This window comes from Exophiala spinifera (genome assembly GCF_000836115.1).
Source record: "Exophiala spinifera strain CBS 89968 unplaced genomic scaffold supercont1.8, whole genome shotgun sequence".
NCBI classification, from domain to species: domain Eukaryota; kingdom Fungi; phylum Ascomycota; class Eurotiomycetes; order Chaetothyriales; family Herpotrichiellaceae; genus Exophiala; species Exophiala spinifera.
Window position 1 is genome coordinate 2,089,069 of NW_015622520.1, and position 23,430 is coordinate 2,112,498.

Consider the following 23,430-nt stretch of genomic DNA (forward strand, 5'->3'; position numbering starts at 1 on the left):
ACTGATTCCAGGACTCGAGCATCATCACTCGTACTTTTACGTCGAATGAGTAGGCGTGGGCATGGGCATGGGCTTCCGTATATCGTGTTTTAATGCAATGGAATTCAAGTGGAAACGTTTCTATTTGTTTCGCCTCAAAGCAGAATTCTTCCCACACTAGTAGGCGGAAGCCACCAAGCAGTGTGCACAGCTTGATTCACCCATCAGTTCGGCTCGGTCACGCATCAAATGCAGTTGGAATGACAGTTGGGCCCTTCTCTGGGACTTCCTGCGGCCTCACATGCACTTTTTGCTTGCTGTCCACGTCTCTTCTTTCCTGCTCTATCTCATAACGGCAACTCGGTCTGTCCCTCGTCTTCGGAATGTCCTCAGTCTGACTTGGGCCGTTTGATCGTAGTACCCTCGGAAGGTTGAGTGTCTTCCGTTTTTCTCTTTTTCTTTTCCTCAACCTTCTCAGCCTTCTCGGGTTCATAGTACCTCTTACGGTCTGCTATGGGCTCCTCGCTCTTCGCGATGCCGGCAATGGTACGCAAGATGTCACAGATTGAGAATGAAGAAGTGTCGAACAGCCTCTTCAGCTCCTTGTCATCGTACTTGACGCCTTTGTCGGAGATGTCGTAGGCAAATTGGTCCAAAGCAAGTCTGAACAGGTTGCTGTGTCTAGGTACATGGTTGACCAACCAGGCGAGTTCGCTGATTTCGACCCGTCTCTTCTTCCAGCAGGTGTCGATCAGAGCGTCGATGATGCGATTCTGCCATTGCGGCATGCGGAGCTTGTATGCCAGCAACCAAGAGTGTTTGAGCCAGACCGAGCCGAAGACATTCAGCTGTCTCGGGTCTATGGTGCCGTAGTATGCCCAGTAGATGAAACTGATGAAGGGCTCACGGGTGACATCAGGATCGGGAAAGGTGACTTCGTTGGTTGTGGAGTTGTTAGCCGTGCCTTGGGCCAGACGATCCGCGAAGAAGGGACTTGCTTGGACCAGAACGTCCTTGTGGACGCTGTACGGGGCTTTTCCAGGGCCGACGAGGACCGTCACGATGGGTGAGGAGAAGACTGTGCTAGAGACGGTCAGCCTTTTTGGCCTAGACTGCAAGTACAGAAGGGCAGCGCATGTCAGGACTTGAGCGTGCAACGTACCTCGGTGGTGTGGCCATGTCGGCGACTCGACACGTCAGAAGATCAATGAATGATGTTGGAGTAGTAGGTGATCTAGGATGGATGAGTGGGAGCGTTCAGTTGTAAGTAAACATCGTGTCTGAGATGGGACTTGTTGAGTGTGGGGATGGAGAAAGAGTGAAGAGAATATGAGAGTCAATGTGGTTTGAAGACCTGGCTGCTTCACAGATGCCCTCTGCTACGATCTGGATAGAAGAATCTTAACACTTATCAGCAATGGGAGATGGTATGTTTGTTCAGCTAGGTGGAGGTATTCGGTACTAGGAGGAGTCTCAAAGTCCTACTGTCAGCAACCAACAACGGTGACGCCGACTTCGAGTCAGTACCAGAGTTCGTTCAGATTTGGATCAACCCGAGACTCGCGACGTTACTGCATTTGGCGTTCAGCATGGCGAGGGCCAGTGGTGATGTCTGATCGAGCGTGAAGAGCGAATGCTGGGAACAATGCAATCGATTGAGAGAGACGCACTTTCCGCGTACGAGTTGTGAGTTGTGACCTTTTCTGTGTGAAATTGACAGTACCGAATGCCTCCGACAACTTGCCAGTCTCACTCATCGACAACGGCACGGTTCTGAGCAAGGCTCTACCATGAGAATGCCGCCGACTCCCACGTACTTTCCCAGGTTGCGCTTCTGCTGTGGCATGGAGAAATAGACTTATTCTGATGATGCCACGTCAATGTGAACTTTTTGTTTTTGATCTAAACCAGGGGTCATCATCATTACATCCCTCGTTCCTTCCCAGCATAGTTTTTGGAGGATGATAATTCTTTTGACACACGGAGAACCGGACTTCGTCGTTGCAAGGGCGATCAGATGAGGTGCTTGGACCTATTGAGGGCACGGGTGTCAGTATCTGGATCCAAGAATCCGAGGACATGTCGATGCAGCAACGTACCTGAAGTAAGCTCGCAGATATACAACCTGCCACGCACCCAAGCCCACCAGCATCCCCATTGTGCCCAGAGCGAACCACTTGACTCGTTCGTTCGTGCTCTCGTTCGTGTCTCGGAGTTTCTGCTCCCTAAGTCGTAGATACTCCAGTTCCTGCACAATCTCATTGACCGTCTCCTCGATCCGCCGCAGTTCGGTTTCAACGGGCTTCAGCTTCTCCGAGGCCTGGATCGCCGACCAGTCGCGCGCGTCGGCGCCGATGTCGATATCGAGTTCGACGTGGCGAGATGGGTTCTGCACATGCGCTGTCCGAGATTGTCAGCCAGGGGAAACGACACGGGGGTGGATCGGGGAAGACCAACATCGCCCAACCAAGGTATTCTCGAAACAAACGTCAAATGCAGTGTCCGCCAGACTCGTAAAAGCCATTCTCTTCTCCCCCGCCACATCTTTCGGCCGGCCGTAGTCATTGCCGACAGCGTCTTTGATCTAACCCAAGTGTATATTCATCAGCACAAATCCTCGCCCTGTCTGTCGCCGGAATGTGTGTATCAGAGACCACGTACGTGCATATTGACCATCTGTCCGTCGCCTCTACTGCCGCTGACGATCGCGGTGACGACGACGAGCGTGTCTTTGGTCACAAAGTTTCGTATACATCGCTCGTTCTTCGCGCTGTGGCCCGAATGTGCAGGGAGTTCGAACTTCAAAGCATAAGAAAAGGGGAGAAGCCACAGGAGGACTGCGAGGTCCAAAAAAGACTTCATCTCGAGGGGTGCCGGTAGGAAGCTTTCCTCGGCCCTAGGAAAGCAAAACAAGAGAGCCAAATGGCTTGGAATGAAGGGGAAATGTTGAGTACAATTCCAAAACTTTGCGCATGCGGGTTTCGCCAGGTCGGAGTCGAGAATCCAGGAGATTGCCAGCAACACCGTGTTAAACTACGGACACGTGATGTTAACCCCCTTTTCCGCGTCGAGCGATTACCTCACCATCCCTCGATCAAGACTTTGGCAAAGCCCCAGAAGAAGTTCCATGCAGCTGTTGTTGAGTCGTAACTAGTCTGACTCGGAGATTCAAGCTGATATACGTGGCTGATTCTCTATTACCACGATTTTCTGGCGCTCCATTGCTATTATACACAAAATCTGGAGACAACAGCCTCACCGGGATAACCTTGTTCTTCCCCAGGCACGCAAGTGCGCGGCGGCATACGCTCAAGAGGGAAAAGAGAGTATGCATTATACATGTCATCAATCACATCATAAGAAATACTGTAGGGTCTCACTTCTTCACGCTTCCTCTGCGCTGGAAAAACCTGAGGAACCTCGCCTGCTCCTTGTTAGTACCCAGTCGTTGGACGGGTTCCTCAGATCCAGGAGGGGGCCCTGAGTTTTTCAGGTATGCTGCCAGATCCGCGGTACCGCCGCCAGCCGTGACAGTCGCGTCCCGTGGCTCTGCACGCATCCTTGCTCTATTTCGGTCCACGTGGGGTGCGTGAGTGACTTGCGTTGGGCGATATTTGTCCATTTTGGAACCGATTTGTGTCAAGTGGGGAGACTCTGCTCTTGCGCCGTTCGGCTTGCCAGTGCTCGTGCCGTTCCTGCTTTGCGTAGATCCTTGCAGGTACTCCTTCAACTTGGAAGTGCTCGACTGCCGTCTCAGGTCGCCCTGGGCCTCGTCCTGCGAGAGGCTTGCAACCGCGCCAAGGATCGGTTGCGTGGCCATCCCAGGCCCCGGAGCTGTGTTTCGCAGAAAATCAACCAGAGATTCTTCATCTGTTTTGCGTTTGGAAGGGAACAGATCATCGTCCATCTCCTCGTCCTCCTCATCACTAAAGTCGATGGCATATGGGTCACGGACCTTGCGGCGATTTCTCTTTGGTATGCCGTCTGTTTCGGGAATCACGGGTTGTCTTGAAGAGATTCCATTTGTAGCTTTTCCAGCAGCTCGATTTGTCGAGTCAAGGAGACCGGTGCGAGAACTCATGGATGAGGGCATCGACTTGACGGTCACCGCACTCTCAACACCGCTTCCCTCAGATCTACGTCCATTGGCATCAAGCTCTGGTGGCGGAGCCAGGGCATTGAGATCATCAGAATCCATTGTTGTACGGAAAGGGGCAACTCGGCGGTCAATACGGTGTTCTCCTGGGGCTCGAGGTGGACCTTCTCTAATAAAGTCGATCAAATCCGAGCTCTCCGCAGTCCTTGGCGCCCGAGCATCGCGTGCCTGGAACTTCAGACGGTTGGCAGGCTTCTCAGGGCTTGTCAATGGACGCTTCTCGTTAACATCATTGACAGGCGCCACCGAGTCCGTGTTTTGAGCGGTACCTGGCCGGGCAACCAGCGCCTTCGGGAGCTGCATTTCGTTCTCCGGCCCCGTGGACCGAGCATAGTCGGCGAGATCCCTGATGTTGTTGCGTGTCATTCTAGGATCACGTGGTTCCCCGAGGGGATTCTTTGGCTTCGGAGACGAGCTCGCAGACTGGGGAACTATGGACGACGATGGGGGTCTGGTGTTTACCGGCAGAGGTGGCTGGGAACCAGACGGGTTTGACCTGAGACCTCCCAGCGACTCTTTCGCCGAGCGGGAAGACTTGGGCATCACAGGCTCTGCTCCAGGTGGTGCGGTAGTACGGAAGAAATCTGCCAATTCCTGTGTCTGACTTTTCGCTTTGGGCTTGCCTCCCTGAAAAGAATCAGCGGTAGAAAGGATTGTGCGCGAAGTCTGACTCACATCTCGAGCGGGTCTTGGGGTGAGGGTGTAGTGAAGGGTTTCGTCGCTGTCGATCAAGACATCCAAGCTCTTCTTGGCTATCTCTAATTCCTCGACTCTGTTGTCTTCATCAGAGCGAAGCCGGATATGTTGCCGTCTAGTCGTCGGCGAGCCTGCAGTCGAAGGTCCATTGGCATTTGTCGCCCTCGAATGAGCACTTTGTGCCAAATTAGACGAGGTAGCGAATCTAGGGACGTGATCTTGAGCATGATCTGTAGCAGTTGGCCGCTGGGAAGTCGGCAGGTGTTGGGGGAATCGCACATCTGTAGGTGACCGGCCTGTGCGGTGTTCTAGAGACGTAGTTCGACCTGTGAAGGTTGACGTCGCTGGGACCGCCACATTGTCAATTTCTTGAGTTGAACGCGGCATTGTAGGCTGGGCCGAGTCTTGAGTGGAGTAAGGATCATACTCTTCGTAATGAGCCGCTGCCGAGCTGGGGAAACTATCCTGTCCAGGAGTGCTCACGATGATTGTATCGCGCTCACTTCGCCGATGTTCCTCATCGACGTGTCCTTGTATCGGAAGAATGACTTCGGCCCCAGCAACCCCGAAGCCAGAATCTCGAGGGTCTCGGCTATCGTGCTCATCACCTGAACTCAATGCAAGGTCTTCAGGGTCGGTTCCACCTTCTGGATTGCCCATGGGTCCAGCTCGTTCGTCGTCATCCTGTTCAGCGCTGAGGCCCAGGCCATGTTGAGCATCGCCACTCGAAACTATCGGGTCATTCTGCTCCAATGAAGATTGCGCTCGTCGACGGGATGCTTCCACGTTTATTGCTCCAGCAATTGTAGCCACAGTGCTGCTAACAGTGTTTGTGGGCGATCTGGCCACTCTTTGTTGAGCTGGAGTCTGGGCGGGACCACTCTTGGACTGTGCCACGTAGTCTACCTTGGTCTGTAAATCTTCAAGCGAACTAGTAGCGCCGTGGTCTAGTAGCCTGCCGTTGACTTCGGCTTTGGAGAGGAGCATTGGAGGAGTGGGGCCCGAGTTGGGTAGAGAGTGCGACCTTTGCCTCGTAAACTCGGGTCTCTGCGGATCATCATTGGAAACAGGAGCTGGAGCATCAGGAAATTTCCCGGGCATTACTAACATGCTCGATGGTCGTCGTGCGTCCAGTGTAGGGCGGTCTCCGTCATCCACGTTCTCATCAACATCACGAGCCAAACCCGGGGTTTCAATTTCCGCTATATCATTCTCGTTGAGAGGTAGTGGGACATCGGCCGGTAGTGGACTGAGCCTGGGCTTCAGTGAGGGACTCTGTTCTTCTTGAATCGTCGAGATGGGAGGAGCGGCAGGAAACCTCCATTCGTAGTTGGGTGACTCTGGACTGACAGGCGACATGACGTTTGGCGTGGTTGGTCGTGAGGATATACTACCAGCGCTCCTAACACTGCCTTTCCACGAGCGCCAAAGTCTGATCAAGGGCCCTTCCTTCCCGACCCCTGATATGTCTATTTCCTCCAGCAAAATAGGGCCATCATGCATGGTTTCGTTTGACGTGTCTTTTGACGCGGCGACGTGTCGCTTCGTAGCATGCTGGGCAGCGATGCACAGCGCTTGCTCCGCCAGGAATTCGAGTACCGTCGTCAGGAAGATAGCGGTCGGAGGTGAGATGGTCGCCGAGGATCTCACCGACTCATGTACGGTTGAGAAGTGGTCTCGGAGGTCAATGTCTTCCAAGTAGTCCTCTTCGTCCTCTTCTTCCATATCTCCCAGCTTTGCATAGACCATGCAGCGCAATCTAGTCAACTTCCACGCCAGATCAGTGTCAAAATCGGCCTTCGGGTCGAGGACGGGTGGAGCTGACAGAATCTCTTCCATCTCGTTTTCAGGAATGTAGTCTTGCAACTCCTCGTCTGCCGCCTGCAAGGCCGACCTTCCAAGTCTCTGCTTCAGGACCGCAGGCACCGCAGGGCGAACGGCCCACAAGGCAGTAGAATGCGATTTCACCAGAATATCATAGAGGATCTGATCTAAGAATCCATTGACCAAGCCAACTGCGCCCTCTGTAATCTTGACCTGCCGCTCCAACTCGGCAAATATCAACTTTTGGGCCTCGGATGCGGAGACGTAGGCCGGGGGAGGGTTGGCGTAAGGGAGTGCTCTTGCTGATTTCGAAGACATCGAGAGAACGTCTGATGACGAACCCATGCTGCGCAAACCCGGGGCTTTGGGAGTTACTTCTGGAGAGTCAAGGGTTGGCGGTCGTCGAGCCATGGCGTAGGAGAAAGCGCTCGGTATCGATGACCGAGCGAGATGGTCGTCACAGTCGCGTTAAAGAGCAGTTTCAATACTCCATGCTCATGCCTCAGAGTAAAACGGAGGGATATAAGGACGCGAGACCGCTCGAGTCAAGATGCAGACTCGACGAATTTGTCACAGCTTTTCTTGCCTCTCTGGTCGATATTTGGGATCGGTGGCTACAGGTTTTCGCTGGCGCAGGCGGTCGCAGAAGGGATATGAACAACGTCCCAAAAGGATACGTGGAGAGAGAGGAAGTAAAATTGAAGCGGCAGCGATTATAGGATCGCTGCAATTCCACTTGCGAAAGGTGTCGGACGTCGCACTCAGGAGTAAAGAGTACGGGGTCTGTGAAGCGAAGAGTGCATTTTCAGAGGCTGGCTACTGTAGTATGCCGTGCAGTGCTGCGCAGACTCCGACGACACATCCGCACCTGGGCACGCACTTTCGGACTGGTGTTTCAATTGGGACATGGGATGATTGGGGGGTGCAATGACGCCGTCTCTACGCCTGCATTGGCCTGCATCAGGGTGGACCGTCGGCGCAGTTGGAAGTGAACCACCTTACCTAGCTTAAGCTCTTCGATTTGTCTGCCGCGAGCACCTGTGGACGACTCTGGAGTAAGTTTACGGGCCTGAAGAGGCGGCCCGTCTCCAGTTGGCTTTGACCATCTACCCGTGGGCCTAGTGAGCCGTGGGTTCATTCGGAGGATCAACCCTGGCCGCTATGGGAGGCCATCTAAGCCCAAAGTCGATCGACCAGCCTCGTGAAATACAATATGGGGCGCGATAGTTCGCAGCCCCTGAAATGGTTCCGTCAATTTGGCTTGTCGACGAGCGCATACAGAAATTACCTGCTACTGTATTATTATTATATGTCTCGGTTTCCATCCACCATATGGACTACCGACCCTAGTTCGGAGTATATCACGGAGTACGAAGTGTGTATCCGTACGAGGACCTAGGAATGCATTTGTCCAATACCCGTACGTGTGCGATAGACTTTTGCTTCCGTCGGCCGCACCAGCCAGCCATGAATCTTATCCCAAGTCTTTGGCGCCGTACCCGAACCGTACAGCCGATTTCGACGAGCATGGCTACCTTAGGGATTGAGAAGTCGATCCACTTGCTCGAGGAAGCATTTCAATTCCGAAATGACAGTACTGAGCCCATTTCAAGAGAGAACGGCAGCTTAGGAACTCGCCATATTTGTTGATCTTACTGCAATCTGCAGGCGTGCGCTACCACAGATAGTTCTTCAATGATTGTCCTGCTGCATGACGGCGAGCTCCACAGGAGGCACATTGTCGTCCTCACACGGAGTGCCGTTGAACCGGATAAACTGGCAGGTCAACTATGGTCTACCGGCAAATGCAGACATGCTGAGTTTCTAAAGAGTAATATGTGTGTTGACTACAGTGCGGGAGGAGTTGGCGCTAAATTTGGACTACAGCGCAGACTTTGTAGGAGCCAAAGCCCTTCTTCCACTCTTCCAGCACGACCAGACAATGACGCTACAATCCAAGTTGAAGCACGTACTGGAGTGAGGCAGGGACCCTTAGGAACGCATGAAAGGACTAGAAAACATCGGCGTATATCACCGAGATGCCACATTATGCTCGTTCCCAGAAGCATGCCCTCACCCAAACTAGCGGTCCGCTACTCGTTTGTAGGCGTGCTGGAGTGACTCGCAATCAATCCTCGGGTTAGGACCCTAAAAGATCCATGACGGCGAATTCATTGCCATAAAGATACAGGGTGTCGTTCAAGGGTACAAGGCCTCCGAATGTGCCAGCACCGTCGCGATACATGGCCGGGGCCAGTCATTCCTAGCACTGGGAGCCAGATCGTGCCAGCAGTGTACGGTCTTGTGCAGACATAGAGATCCACGAAGGATGTTCTTTGGTTCAGGCTCTCCTAAGAAACAGCCTGGACTACGCCCCAACAACAAGGCGACCAGGTGGCTGCGACTTCGCTTTTCTCATCTGCGAATACCTCGGTGATCTAGAGGTGGCGTCACGCAACAGTGTGCCCCTCAAGAACAGTAGAATCAGGCTATCAGACCTGTGACAGGTTCTCTTGCGGGCACGTCGCGTGGGAGACGGTCGGCCCGAGATCCTTTCAAGTCAATGACCGACGTGTTTGCATGCCATGAGTGCCCGATTCCACTCAGCGAAGGAGTCCACCAAGATCTCGTTCCATGCCAGAGACACGGTATTCCAATGCCTTCTTCCTCGCTTCGAGCTCTTTGATCTCGTCTTCCTCATTCTGGAAGTCCTGCTCTGTCAACGGCATGGAGTAATCAGTATGCGGATCAGCAGATTCGAGCTCTTCGTGCTCAACCTCGAAGCTTCTGTTTCTTCGTTCCAAGAGGGCCTGTTGCTGCGAAACCTTCTCTTCCAAGGTAGAAATGGAAGTCGCAACATCTTCATACCGATTGCGTAGTGCTCTGATCTTCTCAGGGGCCCCTCCAACTGCATACACCTCGCACAATCTTTCGGCGCCCTGGAGGAGTACCTCGACATTGACTCCATCACGTTTCTTGCTTGATTGTCTAATTTCTTGCAGGATATCATCACCCAGTAATCTCGTAACTACTGACTGTCTCGTCGACTGTACGGTTGGAAACAGGCCGTTCAGGCCTGCAGAGTTTGCATGCTGCTGTGTCGCATTGCTCCGTCGACTCCGTCCGACGGCATGGGGATCCAGGGTAAACAAGGCACGCTCATGGGATTCAGTGTCACGAATTAAAGTGGTAATCTCATAATCTCCCAAGATCGCATTAGTGAAGATCTTTGGAGGGAGGAACCTAGACTCTTCTCAGCGGCGTATCCTGCACGTAATAAGAAACCGACGTACTCGAGCCCTGCTATCGACTTTGAGGACAGGGTTATTTGCTCCAAATGATTTGCTAAAAGTGCCATTCTGGGTATCGGCTCATCTCAGTCACCAGTCTGAGGTGCTCATTGCACTAAAAAAAGGGGGGGATAGACGCGTTGAACTTTCTCCCTCCTCACTAGCTCTTGCAAAGAATGCTCACCACAAGTGGTAGAACAGTTCAAGTGCCATTCACTGGGTGGTGGGAGTGTTGATGTGGCGCGGTGATATGTGGAGATGTGGGAAACGCGTTCGATGTTGTGCCTGGCATCGGAGCTGCGCAGGAGCGCTATGGTCGACCGGAGCCAGAATTCCCAGACATGCCATCTTCTTGACCTCATCGCAACCACTTCATCCTCAACCGAGCTTGCTATCTAAAGTCCTTCGAAACACTTTTTGCATTCTCTTCCCTTCGCAGCACACACCAGCATTGTCGTACACAGCGAAAAGCATACACTCCGGCAGACTTTGCTGGCGGGAGTCATTCCAGTCATCAGGCGCATTCCGTGCTTAGAGCAACACTGACGATTTGATATCGCCGAAGGCAGTCATCAAACGTTGATCAAGCAGTACAGGCTCCCCTGGTTTACTTCGCCGTTGATCTCCGTGTATCAAAGCGTGAGATATGAGCGGCGACAATCCCCATCTCAACGGTACCGGTGACGGGTCGAACGGATCCGAAGACGTAGAGATGAAGGAGCAGTCCGAAAATTCCAAGAAGCACTCTAAGCAGAGCAAGGACAAGGATGGAGATGATGAGATGACCGTGGTAGTCCCGCCGTCCAAGGGTGCAACTCCCACTGCGCCGACCAAAAAGACGGAGGCGGATACTGCGAACGGGGCGATAGGCGAGGATGCTACGCAGGTTGACGAAGTCCCCGTTGATCCACAAGAGAAGGCCATCACAGGTGAGTTGGATCCAGCTGAAGTCCAGCTGTGTTGTCGCTCACAATATCAGACATCAAGGCAAATCTCCCTTTGCTGGACCGCGCGGTCACGCAGTTTGACCCCCGATTCAGTCTCAGAGTCCTCCGCACGATATCTTCAGTCCGAAAGCACCTGACCGCACATGTCCTGGCTACTGTTGTCGTCGAAAGCTATCCGGTACCCACAGCCACCGCCGTGTCGCTTTTGAGTGCTGTCAAGGACGACCCGACCTTCCCTAGTGAAAAGGTGGACAGTTGGCATAGCAGGAAAGAAGCGCAGACAAGCTCCAGCAAAGAGGTTTTGCCCGAGATAGACGTATACCTCTCGATCCTGGTCCAAGTCTATCTTTATGACAGGAAGTGGATCGATGCAGGCGCCCAGTTCTCCAGTGCTCTTGTTGAGCATCTCCGCACCCTGAACAGGAGAACTCTTGATTCGTTGGCAGCTCGAGTCTATTTCTACTATGCCCTGTTCTTCGAAGAAACGGCACCACTGCCACCATCTCCGGCTGCCGCGGTGATCTCAATCCGCAAACCTCTCCTGGACGCTCTACGAACTGCCACGTTGCGAAAGGATCAAGACATCCAAGCTGCGGTGACAACTTTGCTCCTGCGTAACTATCTCTCTACCTCACACGTCACTCAAGCCGACCTATTGATCTCTCACGCTAAATTCCCGATGACTGCTGCGAACAACCAGATTGCTCGGTACCTCTACTATCTTGGCCGCATTCGGGCCATCCAGCTCTCTTACACAGAGGCTCATGAACACCTTACAAGCGCAACTAGGAAATCGCCTACTTCTTACAAGGCAAGCGGCTTCTATCAGGCTTCTACGAAGCTCCTCATCGTGGTCGAGCTATTGATGGGGGACATTCCAGATCGAGCAATCTTCCGTCAGCCGAGCCTTGAAAAAGCTTTGCAGCCGTATCTTCAGCTTGTTCAAGCCGTGAGCGCTGGAGATGTCACTGGTTTTCAAAATCTGGTTCAGAGATACAACGCGACCTTCAGAAAAGACGATACCTACACGCTTATCTTACGACTCCGACAAAATGTCATCCGAACAGGCATTCGCATGATGTCCTTGTCGTACGCTCGAATTTCACTACGCGATATGTGTTTGCGACTTGGTTTGGACAGCGAAGAATCTGCCGAGTACATTGTGGCCAAAGCAATTCGGGACGGGGTCATTGAAGCTAGTCTGGATCATGAGCGTGGCTACATGAAGAGTAAGGAGGTGGGTGACGTATATGCCACAAGAGAGCCTGGCGATGCCTTCCACGAACGCATTCAAGCCTGTCTGGTCCTACACGACGAAAGTGTCAAGGTATGTGCAAGTCCTGGGCCGTCTTTAGAACATCACTAATCAAGTCAGGCCATGCGTTTCCCCATGAACCAGCACAGACTCGAACTCAAGAATGCCCAGGAAGCACGGGAGCGCGAGCGCGAGCTTGCCAAGGAGATTGTTGAAGGTGAGATGGACGACGACGATGCCCCCGGTGGTGATTTTGAGGGACTGTGATTACCAATACTATGATCTTGTACCGTATTCGAAAGCGCCGAAGGCTTCACATATCTCTGCCCTGGCCGTCATACAGAAAGAAAGGGACGATAGCAGCGTCCAACCTTTAGAGTCACAGTGTATATCTGGAGCTTGGTTGCAATACTCGGGGTTCAGAGTTAGCAAACCAAACGGATTGGGTCTCCCGAGCCTAAACAATAGTCTGATCACAAGACAACCATTGTTAGGGCTGTGTCCATGTACTATTACTGCCCTGTGTATGTGTGTTGTTTTTATTTTCTTTGGTCCGTCCACGGTATTTTAGTAGCCAGGAGTGTCGTACTCTACCATGAGTACCGCTCATGGGTGCTCGCTCTCTTCCCTCTGTCCGATGATCCACGCACTACCACATCAGCACCTAAAGCCTTTTAGCGGCGACCTCATGGTCCACCACAGGGAATCATGTCACGTGATATCGCAGTGCATCGGCCTAGATCGGGCCGAGGAGCCGACGTCATTTCTCCAGACGCGTCTCTCACAAACAATTCCACTTGTCCTGTAAACTCGTTCGTAATATTTATATATCGTCCACACAATGTCACAGCCTCGTGCGGTTTCTCGTTCTCGGCAGAACGGACGAAGCACGTCCCCGTCTCCCATATCTCGACCAACAACACCTCTGAGGGCGTCCTCCAGATCATCGTTCAGAAATTCCCGGAACAATGCAATTGCAGGCGTGTCTCCTCTGGATGCTCTCGAACCACAATTTGCGGAACTAGGTGATTCAGTGGCTGACCTTGAAGCCAACTTCATGCACCTTCAATTGATGCATGAGAGTCTGAGCAGATTTGGAGAAAGCTTTGCCAGCTTTCTGTATGGCTTGAACATGAATGCGTTTGTGGTGGATTTTCCAGAGGTATGGAGTCTTACTCCATGAGACTAGCTCCCTGCTGATCGATCGTCGTAGGCACCTATACCTGAGTCAATCAAACGATTTCACAGACGTCAGGGACAAGGAAACCTGGACGAGACTTCTGGTGTGCAGGATCATCTCACAGGGCAAAAGCAAGGAGAAACAGAGGCAACATTCATGACGGCAGATGCAAGTTTCACAAGTCTCAAAGCAACACCACGTCGTAAGACGATGGCACCCTCAACCACTCCTAGTACGACATCCACAGTGAATCAAAACAATGCAAGCTCTCAAAGAGGAAATGCTGCAAGATCAAGCAGAGGTACTAGTCGCGGAGGACGAGTCAGCAGCTTGCCAAGAGGCAGAGCGAGAGGTGCCAGGTAGATGATACATGTGATTTCTCTCGGCACATGGGACAGCACGCGGTCAAAGGACGCACTCTGCAATTGTAATTGCCCAGCATTGTTCAACGCTGAACAACTACTCCATCTGCTCAACGACATCACCACCATTCCTCACACTGCAACCATCATCAAGAATCCGAGACGAAACAGAAAGACCGCCTCCAGTCACCAGGATGGCTCAGGAGCAGAACACACGTAAGCAGAGTCTTCCCGCAATCGTACCGTCTTTCTCTAAGTATCACTTTTAGAAACCCTACTCGATTTCCTCGCAAACAATGGCCGGGAAGTTGGTCATCTGCGGGATATGACCTCGACCTACAGAGAACGACAGCTTGCCTTCCGCGGGATCCTGAGACACGCTGAGCAGGAAATCCGGGATTTGCGCCCTGCATTGAATGGAGACAACCATGGGGACGCCTTGGTTGCGATCGCCAGGTTCCATTCCATAGAAGACATGGCTTCTGAAGCTCTGACAATCGTCGACACCATGCTTAGGTGGTTGGGTGAGCTTGTGGCTTTATTGGCGGAAATCCACACAAATCCCCAGCTAGCAGGAGGCTTCCAGCGCACGTTCATCCTGGCTCGAGAGATCAAGTACATACATGTTCGTCTGGGCCCCTATGTCAGCGCGTCGCTCCAAGTCCTCAGACAAGATCTTCAAACTTGAGAGCGGTACCAATGGACGGACTACGAGAAGAGATTCCCTGCCAGGTCTTTTTTGGGTGTTTCTCTACAGCAATAACGGCTGCATTTTGGCTCTTGCTAGATAGGATCGACGAACGCCAAACACAGGCTTGCAACGCACACAGCAGTTGTGCCTCCTCATAGGAATAATGCGGAATTGAGCATTGAAATACCAGTAACTTGTTGAGTGTATTACCTGCCAAACCGAATGTCAACGGTCTCGAACAACGCTTCGAGATATCAGGAAGACCTGATGTAGGAGTTACATCAGTCTCTTCTACAGCCCTCTCCATCTAATACAAGCCACACAATTCGTAGTGTATATATCAATATTGTATATCGGTATTGGATATCCCTCCCGGGTCCCGTAAACGACGCGAGGCTTGAGGCGTCAAGGCTGAGGCTCACGAGGCTTAATTTTAGCGTTGATTATTGGTCCGCATATCCGAAGAACTTTTGAATCGCGAAGCAGCAAACAAAAGGTGGTTTCTGCCACACCATTCAATCAACGTAATAAATCTTTAATCCTATTGTCCCAGACTGCTCTTCGGTTACAATAGCTTCAATAGAGTTATTCAGCGAGGCCTGATATATATAGGACAACTCGCCTACATCCGCCGCGCTTTTCTTCTCTCCTCGGCACGACGAACCACCACCTTCCTCTCTTCTCTTTCAACCTCTTCCAACGTGGTCAGCTTGGACGATCTTGTATCAAAATGGCGTTCTCTATGCCTATGCCAGCAGCTGGCTGCGAGCATATGGATAATGATGCCATCAACAAAATCCGTCAGTTTCGATCCAAACACCACAGTGGCGAAGACTTGGTGCAGTACACATGCCTGGAGTGCTCTACCCCCGGCAGTTTTCCTACTTTGGACAAGCACTTTTCCGAGACCAAGCATGAATTCGCCGTCAGTCCAAAAACCGTGTATTGTGGCCGCTGCAAAGACCTGGTCTATGATCCGACTTTGCTTAGTAACCACAAGAAACGCAAACTTGCCGACGCCAGCGACGAAGACGACTCGTATCTGACCACCAACACCTCCCAACGACCCTGCGGCCGGAATGGTGTTCGAGGTCTATTCAACCTTGGTGAGACGTGTTATATGAATGCGGTTCTTCAAATGATGGTCCACAATCCCATCCTGGCAAGCTATTTCCTCGGCATGGGTCACCCTACTCACACTTGTCCAATCTCCAAAGAACCCGAAAAGAAAAACGACTCTGATTCCGAAGACGAGGAGGAAGAAAAGAAAGAACAGCAAAGCTGTGTCGCGTGTGGAATGACCGAAGTCTTTTCCGATGTCACCATGGTCGATCAACCTACTCCCGCTCACGCCGTTTCCCTCCTTTTCGCATCGTGGAAGAACATCCCTGAGATGTCCGGCAAGGGCCAACAAGATGCCCAGGAATGGTTCATGCAGATTGTCGACCGTCTCCACGAAGGTGTGGCGCAATACAAAGTTCCGGAAAAGACGAACAGCGTCAACGAAGCGAATGGCATTCCATCAATCGAGAAGCAATGTGTATGTTTCTTCCACAAGGTCTTTTATGGTCGGGAGAACAGCCAAATCACGTGCGACACATGCCACACCGTTTCCTCTCGTGAGGATGAGTTCTCCAGCATCAGTCTCGACTTCAAAAAGCAAGTCAAGAAGAAGAAGAAGGCGGCCACCGCCGCCGCCAACGCCAGCGATGCGAAAGACAAGGAGGCGCTCAAAATCACGGTGCCCAACATCCACGAATGCCTGCGTGGGTTCACTGCGCCTGAACCCCTCTCGCCAGAACAGTACAGCTGCCAAGAATGCAAGGAGCGTCGGTCCGCCAGCAAACAGACCCGAATTCGGAAATTGCCAGCGATCCTCTGTGTTCATGTCAAGCGATTTGGCATGAAGCAGCTTGCGACAGGCGTCTTCGCGCCAGAGAAATACGAAGGCAAGTTGGACTTCAGCTTGCAACTCGACATGGCGCCGTACACAACGCGGCCGCCGAAGAATGGAGAAGACAAGGAAAAGTACATGTACGACCTGGATTGCGTGGTCGTTCACCAGGGCGAACATGCACACAACGGCCACTACTTCGCCTTTTGCCGCCAGGACAACAAGTGGTTCCGTTATGACGATGAGATTGTGAGCGCAACGACGACGGAGGATGTAATGAGGCAGGAGGCCTATCTGTTGTTTTATTCTCTGAGGAGAATAGAGAAGGTGTAGTTGGAGAGGGTGGGAGGCATGGCCTCATCATGCACAGTTCTAATTGAAAACGTTGCATTTGTTTACATGATTCTTCCCACCTCTGTCGTGATTGAGCTACTTGGTGAAGTCGTGGCAGTGGCCCTTACCATCGTCTACACTACTACGCTCTTCTGATGGCCACCCTAGTCGTGGCAGATACGATACGTTTGGCACACCATGACAACATGAAGAAGGTCTGACCTGTGTACCACCCAATGTGCTCTCATGCTTTCGAATCCTGTGAAATGTATTTTTTGGCCGGTGTTCCAAATCCGCCGGCGTAAAGTTTTATTCATTTCGGCGATCCTCTGTTCATGTCACACACTAATCCGTTCCAAGTCATACTCCACCTGCTTCTGAAAATCTCGCATTTCTTCCTCGTTCGACCGTATCGTTTGATCGTACTGGCGCATCAGATCGGCGTGGTTGGCAAGCATCAGCCGGCTGACTTGGGCAGTTTCCTCGGTCAAGGCATCGAGGGACGCTATCATGTCCGTCTCAACATCCTTGGCTTTCCTGTCGCGGTGGGTGAATGTTCTGCGAATGGCGACTTTGACAACGTCTAGGACCTTGTATCTGGAAAGCTGAGAAGTGACCTCCTTTGTGGAAACCTGCAAACTTTTGGACTTGGGCTTGGAGGGCGATTTGGTCTTCATCTTGGGAGGAGAGAATGAACGATGACGAAGGCCCCTAGCAGCGAGAGTTCTGGTCTGGTGATCTACGGGAATGTATCGAGGTGTCTTGATCAGCTTGTTGACTGCGTGCTCTTCGGAGCTTTTATGGTGCAGACTTTGTCCAGCCCATCGTGTTGTCATGCAGAGACTTCTGCCTGACCTGGTACCATACTTGGCTGAAAGGCAAACACCGTGCCGGGTCCGACGGTGTGTTTGTTTTTCTGGTTCTTCGAGAAGATAGGCCCGTACCAGTGTGGTCCTCGTGCAATACCTGCAGCTTGGAGTGTGCGGAATTTCGAGATAGACAGAAGTTGGAACTATCTTGACGTTTACGCATAATTCGTTTGCTTTCTTTGTTGTGAATGCTAAACGATCAGGTATGTGGGTTGGAGGCAGAACGATGTGCAGACATGTTTCCGGTACCTCTCTCGGATGTGAAAAGAAATTACCTCTTACCTTGAAGATTCATTCTGGGTACGTGGATGGCCGAGTTTCGGACCCCGCTCGTACAGCTATATTTCCCATAGGCCATTCTACATATAGACTTTCTTCGGAGTATAGTGCTCCAGATGGATTTGAACCTCCAATGCGCATACAATGCTAGGTAGAGGGTCAGTGAATCGAAGAACTGCGTTGCTGGAGACCCAAGTTGGCCGACCGTTCAAGGATATATAATTTTTCGTTTGCAAGGTATGGTCTCCTCAAGGATCTTGGTCCTCACAATTCTCCACAACCACCGTCCAAAAACACCAGAGCAAAAGTAAGGGATATGGCAGTCACAGACAAATTGTTCAACCAACAAAACAAAAAAGCAAAAACAAAAATACCAAAAGCGACACGAGCAGGATTTGAACCTACGCGGGCGAACCCATTAGATGGCATGAAGTATTTTAAGCTAATTCAAGTCTAACGCCTTAACCACTCGGCCATCGTGTCGACAATCTTGCCTATCGCATTCGCGGGCAATTTAGTAATCAAATTAGGCATTCAAAAATCATATTACTTTTTGAGCTGAGAGGAGTTCTCGCACTATAAGGGTTAAGATCTAGGCGCTTTGGATGTCGTTTTAGTGCCCGAAATTAGAGATAATGGTAGTGATAGGCAGACCATCAATCATCACGGCCAAGAACTTCGACTTCCTGATGATTGCCTGACGCGGAGGCATGGCTTCGTCCTTGCCTCAGCTACTCCGTACAACAGGGTGGCTTCTACTCGATAACTCCCCAGACACCAGCTACTGAGTGACTAAATGACCACCTTCCAACTTCCTCTGACAATCTTCCCGCCTGGGAACTTGCCAGTTTCCTCATACAAGAACCTCGGTCGATGCACAAGCGAAATGTATACGGAACGCATGGCAATGGTAGAGCTCAGTTGTTGGCGCGCCGCGCACAACGTTTGATAACTACTTGTTCTTGATTAATTTTTCCTGTTTCCTGGCATTCAGGGAGTTACGGTATCATCAATGGGATGGCTATTCTTAGGCCCAAGCTAACGTGTTCTTCAATCGAGTTTGCATCGGCGGCAGAGCCCCTTGACGGTTACTGCACAATATTGAGTGCTGCCAGAATCAAAGAGAATAGAAAAGCCAGCATAAAGGCTGAGCATGTCTCTCTTGCTGAGTGAGGATACTGGGTATGCTTCGAGATTCGGCGTTCTTCAAGCTCCCTTGCTGCGAGATGGCCGCAATGGTATGACCAGAACAACCATCGAGGGCGGATTGAGTGCGGACCACGGCCCTTTCACTCCCCCAAGTGACTGCACTTTATTTTCTATGGCAAGAAATGTCTCCCTTCATTCCTGAACGTCGATCCCCTGGTTCGCTATGCCACACGTTCCCACCACTGTCTGTGCAGCGCGGTCGGGATGGACAACATGACTGGAATGCTACATTCTGGCCAGGTTGTTTTTGTTTTCGCGTCGTGGCTCTTTGGTTCTAATAAGCTAATCATCTCTGCAATCCTACTCACATTTTCATCGAAACAGTCACTCGTTTGGTTTGGGAGTTCTGCGGTCCTCCTTTGTTCTACTGCTTTTGTTTCGAGCACATTCAAAACACGCCTAACATGTGGTGGGCTCCCACGCTCCTTTTGCCATGTTCTGCCCTGTATTTTGCAGTGGCCTACGCTCAAGCTTTATCGACCGTCACTTACGGGCCAAGTGGACCATGTCCTGTACCATCAATCACCAGTGTCGTCGTTGTACAGCCAGCAGTATACAGCTCGTTCATCCAATCCGCATCTCAAATCTACAACATCTTTGGTGATGGAAACACTATCGTGATCAACAATGCCCCAACGACGTATATTACGACTTCATATATCTCGACAACCATCGTCACGACTATTACGACATCGACAGTCAATCCTACAGACGTTTACAGCTCTTCAACCTCGTCCACTAGCAGCGTGACCGTCGGGTCCAGCACCAGTGCTTCTCCAGTGCCAACCTCATCTGGCGTCTCGAGCACCACGTCAACGGCTGGCCAGAGCACTTCTGGCACTCCCGCTTCGACAACAGCGCAGCAAACTTTTGCACCAGTGGCTCCTCCACCAGCAACAACAACAACTCCTCCGGTTCTAACAATAGTCACCACAGACGCCAATGGAAATACGGCAACGGTAACAGAAACTCAACCAGATCTAACTTTGGGTCAGGGTTTACCGACCGGGACTGTCAGCGATATTCCCGCAACCTCGCCGGTACTGCTTGGGTTTACGTTTGGCGGGGTCGGAGCGAAAGTCAAGAGAGACGCTTACTATGAACAGTGGGAGTATGGAATGGTCGGAAGACACAATAGGAAAGAAGAAAAGAGACAAGACAATTCGGTACTCCCCGATGAGCCACCTCAAGGACTGCTTCAGGGTGAAAAGGGAGAAGCAGGCAACAACTGTGGATTTGCGACTCGATTTTATATATCGGCCGGTCGGCTGTCGGCTGGAAACAGCACTGTGGGACGTAACTCCAGCGACATATTTGTGGCAATGTCACCGGAACCATACCCGAACGATGTCACTACCAGCTTTTTCTTCGAGAACGGCATCTTGGGATGGAACTCGTCTGATAAAGGCTCAGCAACCTTCTACCAATGTGGTGATGGACACATTTATGCAGGCTTCCCCAGCCCTGCCTTGCCAGATTGTTATATGATCACGATTGGAGGCATAGCTGCTGCAGCCTGTCCGGTAGACTATACGGACAAAGCCGTCACTCCTCCAGATGATGGTTCATCAACAACATCTGTGGTGACTTCCACGACCACTACTACGACCGACGAAACAGAGACATCAACCACAATCACTACCACGGCCGACGAAACAGAGACATCGCCCACAACCACAACGACGCCGACTGAATCCCCCACCGACTCCACGACTCCACCCGTCTCGAGCACGCCAACAGACATCAGTACGTCGGAAGTACCGACGACAACCCCAGAGAGCACCCTTGATTCAACCACAGCAGCGCCGCCAGACTCGACTACTCCAGCACAGACGAGTCAAACAACTGTGGCCCCGCCTCCGTCAAGTGTACCAACGTCTGAAGTCAGCACTCCGCCAGCTTCATCGAGTGCTGTGGTGTCTCCTCCAGCCGCGAGCAGCACGACCGCAGTAGCGCCTCCTCCCGTATCAAGTACGTCGCCAGCCACTCCAGCAGCAAGCAGTACAGCCATAGTGGTCCCTCCTGCCTCGAGCACATCTCCAGTCGTTCCAGCATCAAGTACTACGTCACCTCAAGTACTCCTGCCTACGACAACCACAACACAACGCAGCAGCACCAGCAGTCCAGCAGCGAGCTCCAGTGGCAGTGTGAGTGCAGTGGTCAGTTCGACCGGACCGATCGTGGCTACCACTACAGTTCAACCGTCTGGAAGCCAAGCTAGCGCTTCGGTTTCCGCACCCGGGACAAGCAGTGGACCTGCTGGTGGACCAAGTACTACCTCGGTGGTTGGCCAGAGTCCGAGCACGACTCCCGGTACCGTGAACCCTGTCTCTACAAGTACTTCAGCAGGTATAGTGTCCTCCTCTCCCTCATCCACTCTTCCCCCTTCCACAAGTACCACAACCTCGCCTGTTAGCAGCAGTGTACCGCCCGGAACGGCGTCTTCGCTGCCCGCAACTTCGACATCTGCTCCAGGACTAAGCACGAACTCGCCAGCATCTACAGGGAGCAGTATTGCGGGAACGTCATCGTCGGCGCCTGCATCGCCTCCTACAAGTACTACTTCTGCTACAGGAGTTGTAACCACGCAGAGTTCGCCACCGGCAACAACACAGAGTGTGACGCAGCCTTCCGTGACTTCTCAACCTGGTAGCTCATCAGTGGCGGCGGGTTCAAGCTCCGGTACGTCTTTTGCAATTGCATATACCAGCTCTTCCAATGCATCCCCAACATCTCCGTCCTCCTCGAATGGCGCTGTATCCACGAGCGCGCCTAATCCCCCAGATACTACCACGGGAACGACTTCTTCGTCCACTCTGCCAGCTCAAGGCCCAAGTTCTAGTAGCTCAAACTCGGCAACAGCGCCTCAATCTTCGTCCACGACAAGCTCACCTTTTGGAACTTCAGGTAGGTTTAAGATCTCAGCACGAATCACTTCGCCGGTGCTTACAATCCTAGAGAGAGGTTTCCTTGCCTTTTCGTCATCTATTCTTGCGTTTTATCTCTCGAGACATGGTTAACTGATTAAAGCAGGCTCGACCACGATGTTGGTTAATCCTAGTTCTAGCACGACGACTAGTATGTTTGCACACTCTATTCCAAGAAATCCAGCTTGCTCTGACAGAGTACATTATAGGCACGACAACTGCAGTGGGCACTACCTCAACAACTACGAGCACGACCAGTGCAGGTTCGGGAACGTCAACGACGACTCAAACATCCACTTCCACGAGTGCCGCACTGTCGTCCACGACCACAACTAGCGCCAGTGCTACGTCGACTGCCACTACGACATATACCTCAACTACAGCTGTAACTACAGGTACGTCAGTAGGAAGCTCAATCAATCCAGTCACGAGTTCAAGTACGTCAACGTCGTCTACCAGCACTTCTTCTGTGGTCACAAGCTCGAGCATTTCAACGAGCACGACTTCGACAGTTACGAGCTTGAGCACGTCGACTTCGACGTTTTCAACTGGTACAACTTCTACTGTCACGACTTCGAGTACTACATCTTCTTCTGTGACTACTTTGAGCACCTCAACAAGCACAACTTCCACAGTTACGAGCTCGAGCACATTGACTTCGAGTACTACATCTTCTACTCTGACAAGTTCAACCACCTCGACGAGTATTACGAGCTCGAGCACGTCGACTTCTACAATATCGACTTCGACTACAACTACTACTGTGCCAAGTACAAGCAGCTCAACGAGCACGAGCACTCCATCTGCAAGTTCAAGTACATCAACTTCCACAGTCACAAATCTAAGTACGTCGAGTTCCACTTTTCCAACTTCAAGCACTTCGAGTTCGACTGGCACAAGTTCAAGCACTTCAAGTTCGGCTACCACAAGTCCCAGCACTTCTAGTTCAACAAGCACAAGTTCAAGCACGACGACGTCTACTTCCACTGTCACAAGTTTAAGCACCTCGACGTCAACTAGCACGACTTCTACAAGTGCGAGCTCAGGTACGTCAACATCATCCGGCACGGCTTCTACGACCACGTCTTCAAGTTCGTCAACGTCGACTAGCACTACTACGGTGACAAGCTCAACTGCCACAACTTCTACTGTTACAAGCTCAAGTACTACCACTTCTTCAACCTCTTCAAGTACCGCTCCAAATACGTCAACTTCTTCGAGCTCAACAGTGACTACCACTCCCAGTAGTACTAGTTCAAGCACTACGTCTACAGCATTCACAACAACGTCGACTAGCTCACTGGACACTTCCTCGAGTACGTCTATGAGTAGTACTACAAGTTCCACAAGTTCCACTTCGAGCATCAGTACAAGCTCAACAAGCACAGCTTCGAGCACCACAAGTACTAGTACAACTATAAGTACCACGAGCTCCACAACGAGTACAAGTTCCAGTACGAGCTCAACAAGCACAACGAGTACAACTTCCGGTACAACTTCGAGCATCAACTCGACTACCACATCAACCAGTACCACAAC

The 23,430-nt window shown here is 51.7% G+C and overlaps 10 protein-coding genes and 1 non-coding gene across 11 annotated transcripts; 5 read left to right on the forward strand and 6 right to left on the reverse strand.

Moving 5' to 3' along the window:
• Positions 1–368: 368 nt before the first annotated feature.
• On the reverse strand, positions 369–1,158 carry PV08_10794 (uncharacterized protein; the record flags this gene model as incomplete). Its single annotated transcript, XM_016385108.1, has 2 exons — positions 369–1,062; positions 1,142–1,158. 2 exons carry the CDS (start codon positions 1,156–1,158, stop codon positions 369–371), a joined length of 711 nt encoding a protein of 236 aa, XP_016231710.1.
• An 834-nt stretch (positions 1,159–1,992) lies between these two features.
• Positions 1,993–2,841, reverse strand: PV08_10795 (endoplasmic reticulum vesicle protein 25; the record flags this gene model as incomplete). The annotated part of the gene is made up of 4 exons (XM_016385109.1): positions 1,993–2,011; positions 2,079–2,379; positions 2,437–2,563; positions 2,641–2,841. The coding sequence occupies 4 exons, from the start codon at positions 2,839–2,841 to the stop codon at positions 1,993–1,995; spliced, it is 648 nt and encodes a 215-aa protein (XP_016231711.1).
• Positions 2,842–3,355: 514 nt separating this feature from the next.
• PV08_10796 (uncharacterized protein) lies at positions 3,356–7,066 on the reverse strand (the record flags this gene model as incomplete). Its single annotated transcript, XM_016385110.1, has 1 exon — positions 3,356–7,066. The coding sequence occupies one exon, from the start codon at positions 7,064–7,066 to the stop codon at positions 3,356–3,358; it is 3,711 nt and encodes a 1,236-aa protein (XP_016231712.1).
• Positions 7,067–9,258: 2,192 nt separating this feature from the next.
• Positions 9,259–10,013, reverse strand: PV08_10797 (uncharacterized protein; the record flags this gene model as incomplete). The annotated part of the gene is made up of 2 exons (XM_016385111.1): positions 9,259–9,898; positions 9,949–10,013. 2 exons carry the CDS (start codon positions 10,011–10,013, stop codon positions 9,259–9,261), a joined length of 705 nt encoding a protein of 234 aa, XP_016231713.1.
• Positions 10,014–10,591: 578 nt separating this feature from the next.
• Positions 10,592–12,414, forward strand: PV08_10798 (uncharacterized protein; the record flags this gene model as incomplete). Its single annotated transcript, XM_016385112.1, has 3 exons — positions 10,592–10,874; positions 10,925–12,219; positions 12,268–12,414. 3 exons carry the CDS (start codon positions 10,592–10,594, stop codon positions 12,412–12,414), a joined length of 1,725 nt encoding a protein of 574 aa, XP_016231714.1.
• Positions 12,415–12,988: 574 nt separating this feature from the next.
• PV08_10799 (uncharacterized protein) lies at positions 12,989–13,690 on the forward strand (the record flags this gene model as incomplete). Its single annotated transcript, XM_016385113.1, has 2 exons — positions 12,989–13,309; positions 13,361–13,690. 2 exons carry the CDS (start codon positions 12,989–12,991, stop codon positions 13,688–13,690), a joined length of 651 nt encoding a protein of 216 aa, XP_016231715.1.
• A 193-nt stretch (positions 13,691–13,883) lies between these two features.
• Positions 13,884–14,377, forward strand: PV08_10800 (uncharacterized protein; the record flags this gene model as incomplete). Its single annotated transcript, XM_016385114.1, has 2 exons — positions 13,884–13,905; positions 13,959–14,377. 2 exons carry the CDS (start codon positions 13,884–13,886, stop codon positions 14,375–14,377), a joined length of 441 nt encoding a protein of 146 aa, XP_016231716.1.
• Positions 14,378–15,110: 733 nt separating this feature from the next.
• On the forward strand, positions 15,111–16,607 carry PV08_10801 (uncharacterized protein; the record flags this gene model as incomplete). The annotated part of the gene is made up of 1 exon (XM_016385115.1): positions 15,111–16,607. The coding sequence occupies one exon, from the start codon at positions 15,111–15,113 to the stop codon at positions 16,605–16,607; it is 1,497 nt and encodes a 498-aa protein (XP_016231717.1).
• Positions 16,608–16,945: 338 nt separating this feature from the next.
• On the reverse strand, positions 16,946–17,284 carry PV08_10802 (uncharacterized protein; the record flags this gene model as incomplete). The annotated part of the gene is made up of 1 exon (XM_016385116.1): positions 16,946–17,284. One exon carries the CDS (start codon positions 17,282–17,284, stop codon positions 16,946–16,948), a length of 339 nt encoding a protein of 112 aa, XP_016231718.1.
• An 851-nt stretch (positions 17,285–18,135) lies between these two features.
• PV08_10803 lies at positions 18,136–18,238 on the reverse strand. The gene has a single exon. It is a non-coding gene; the product is annotated as a tRNA-Ser (tRNA).
• Positions 18,239–19,368: 1,130 nt separating this feature from the next.
• On the forward strand, positions 19,369–22,836 carry PV08_10804 (uncharacterized protein; the record flags this gene model as incomplete). The annotated part of the gene is made up of 4 exons (XM_016385117.1): positions 19,369–21,871; positions 21,998–22,042; positions 22,101–22,290; positions 22,317–22,836. 4 exons carry the CDS (start codon positions 19,369–19,371, stop codon positions 22,834–22,836), a joined length of 3,258 nt encoding a protein of 1,085 aa, XP_016231719.1.
• Positions 22,837–23,430: the final 594 nt, after the last annotated feature.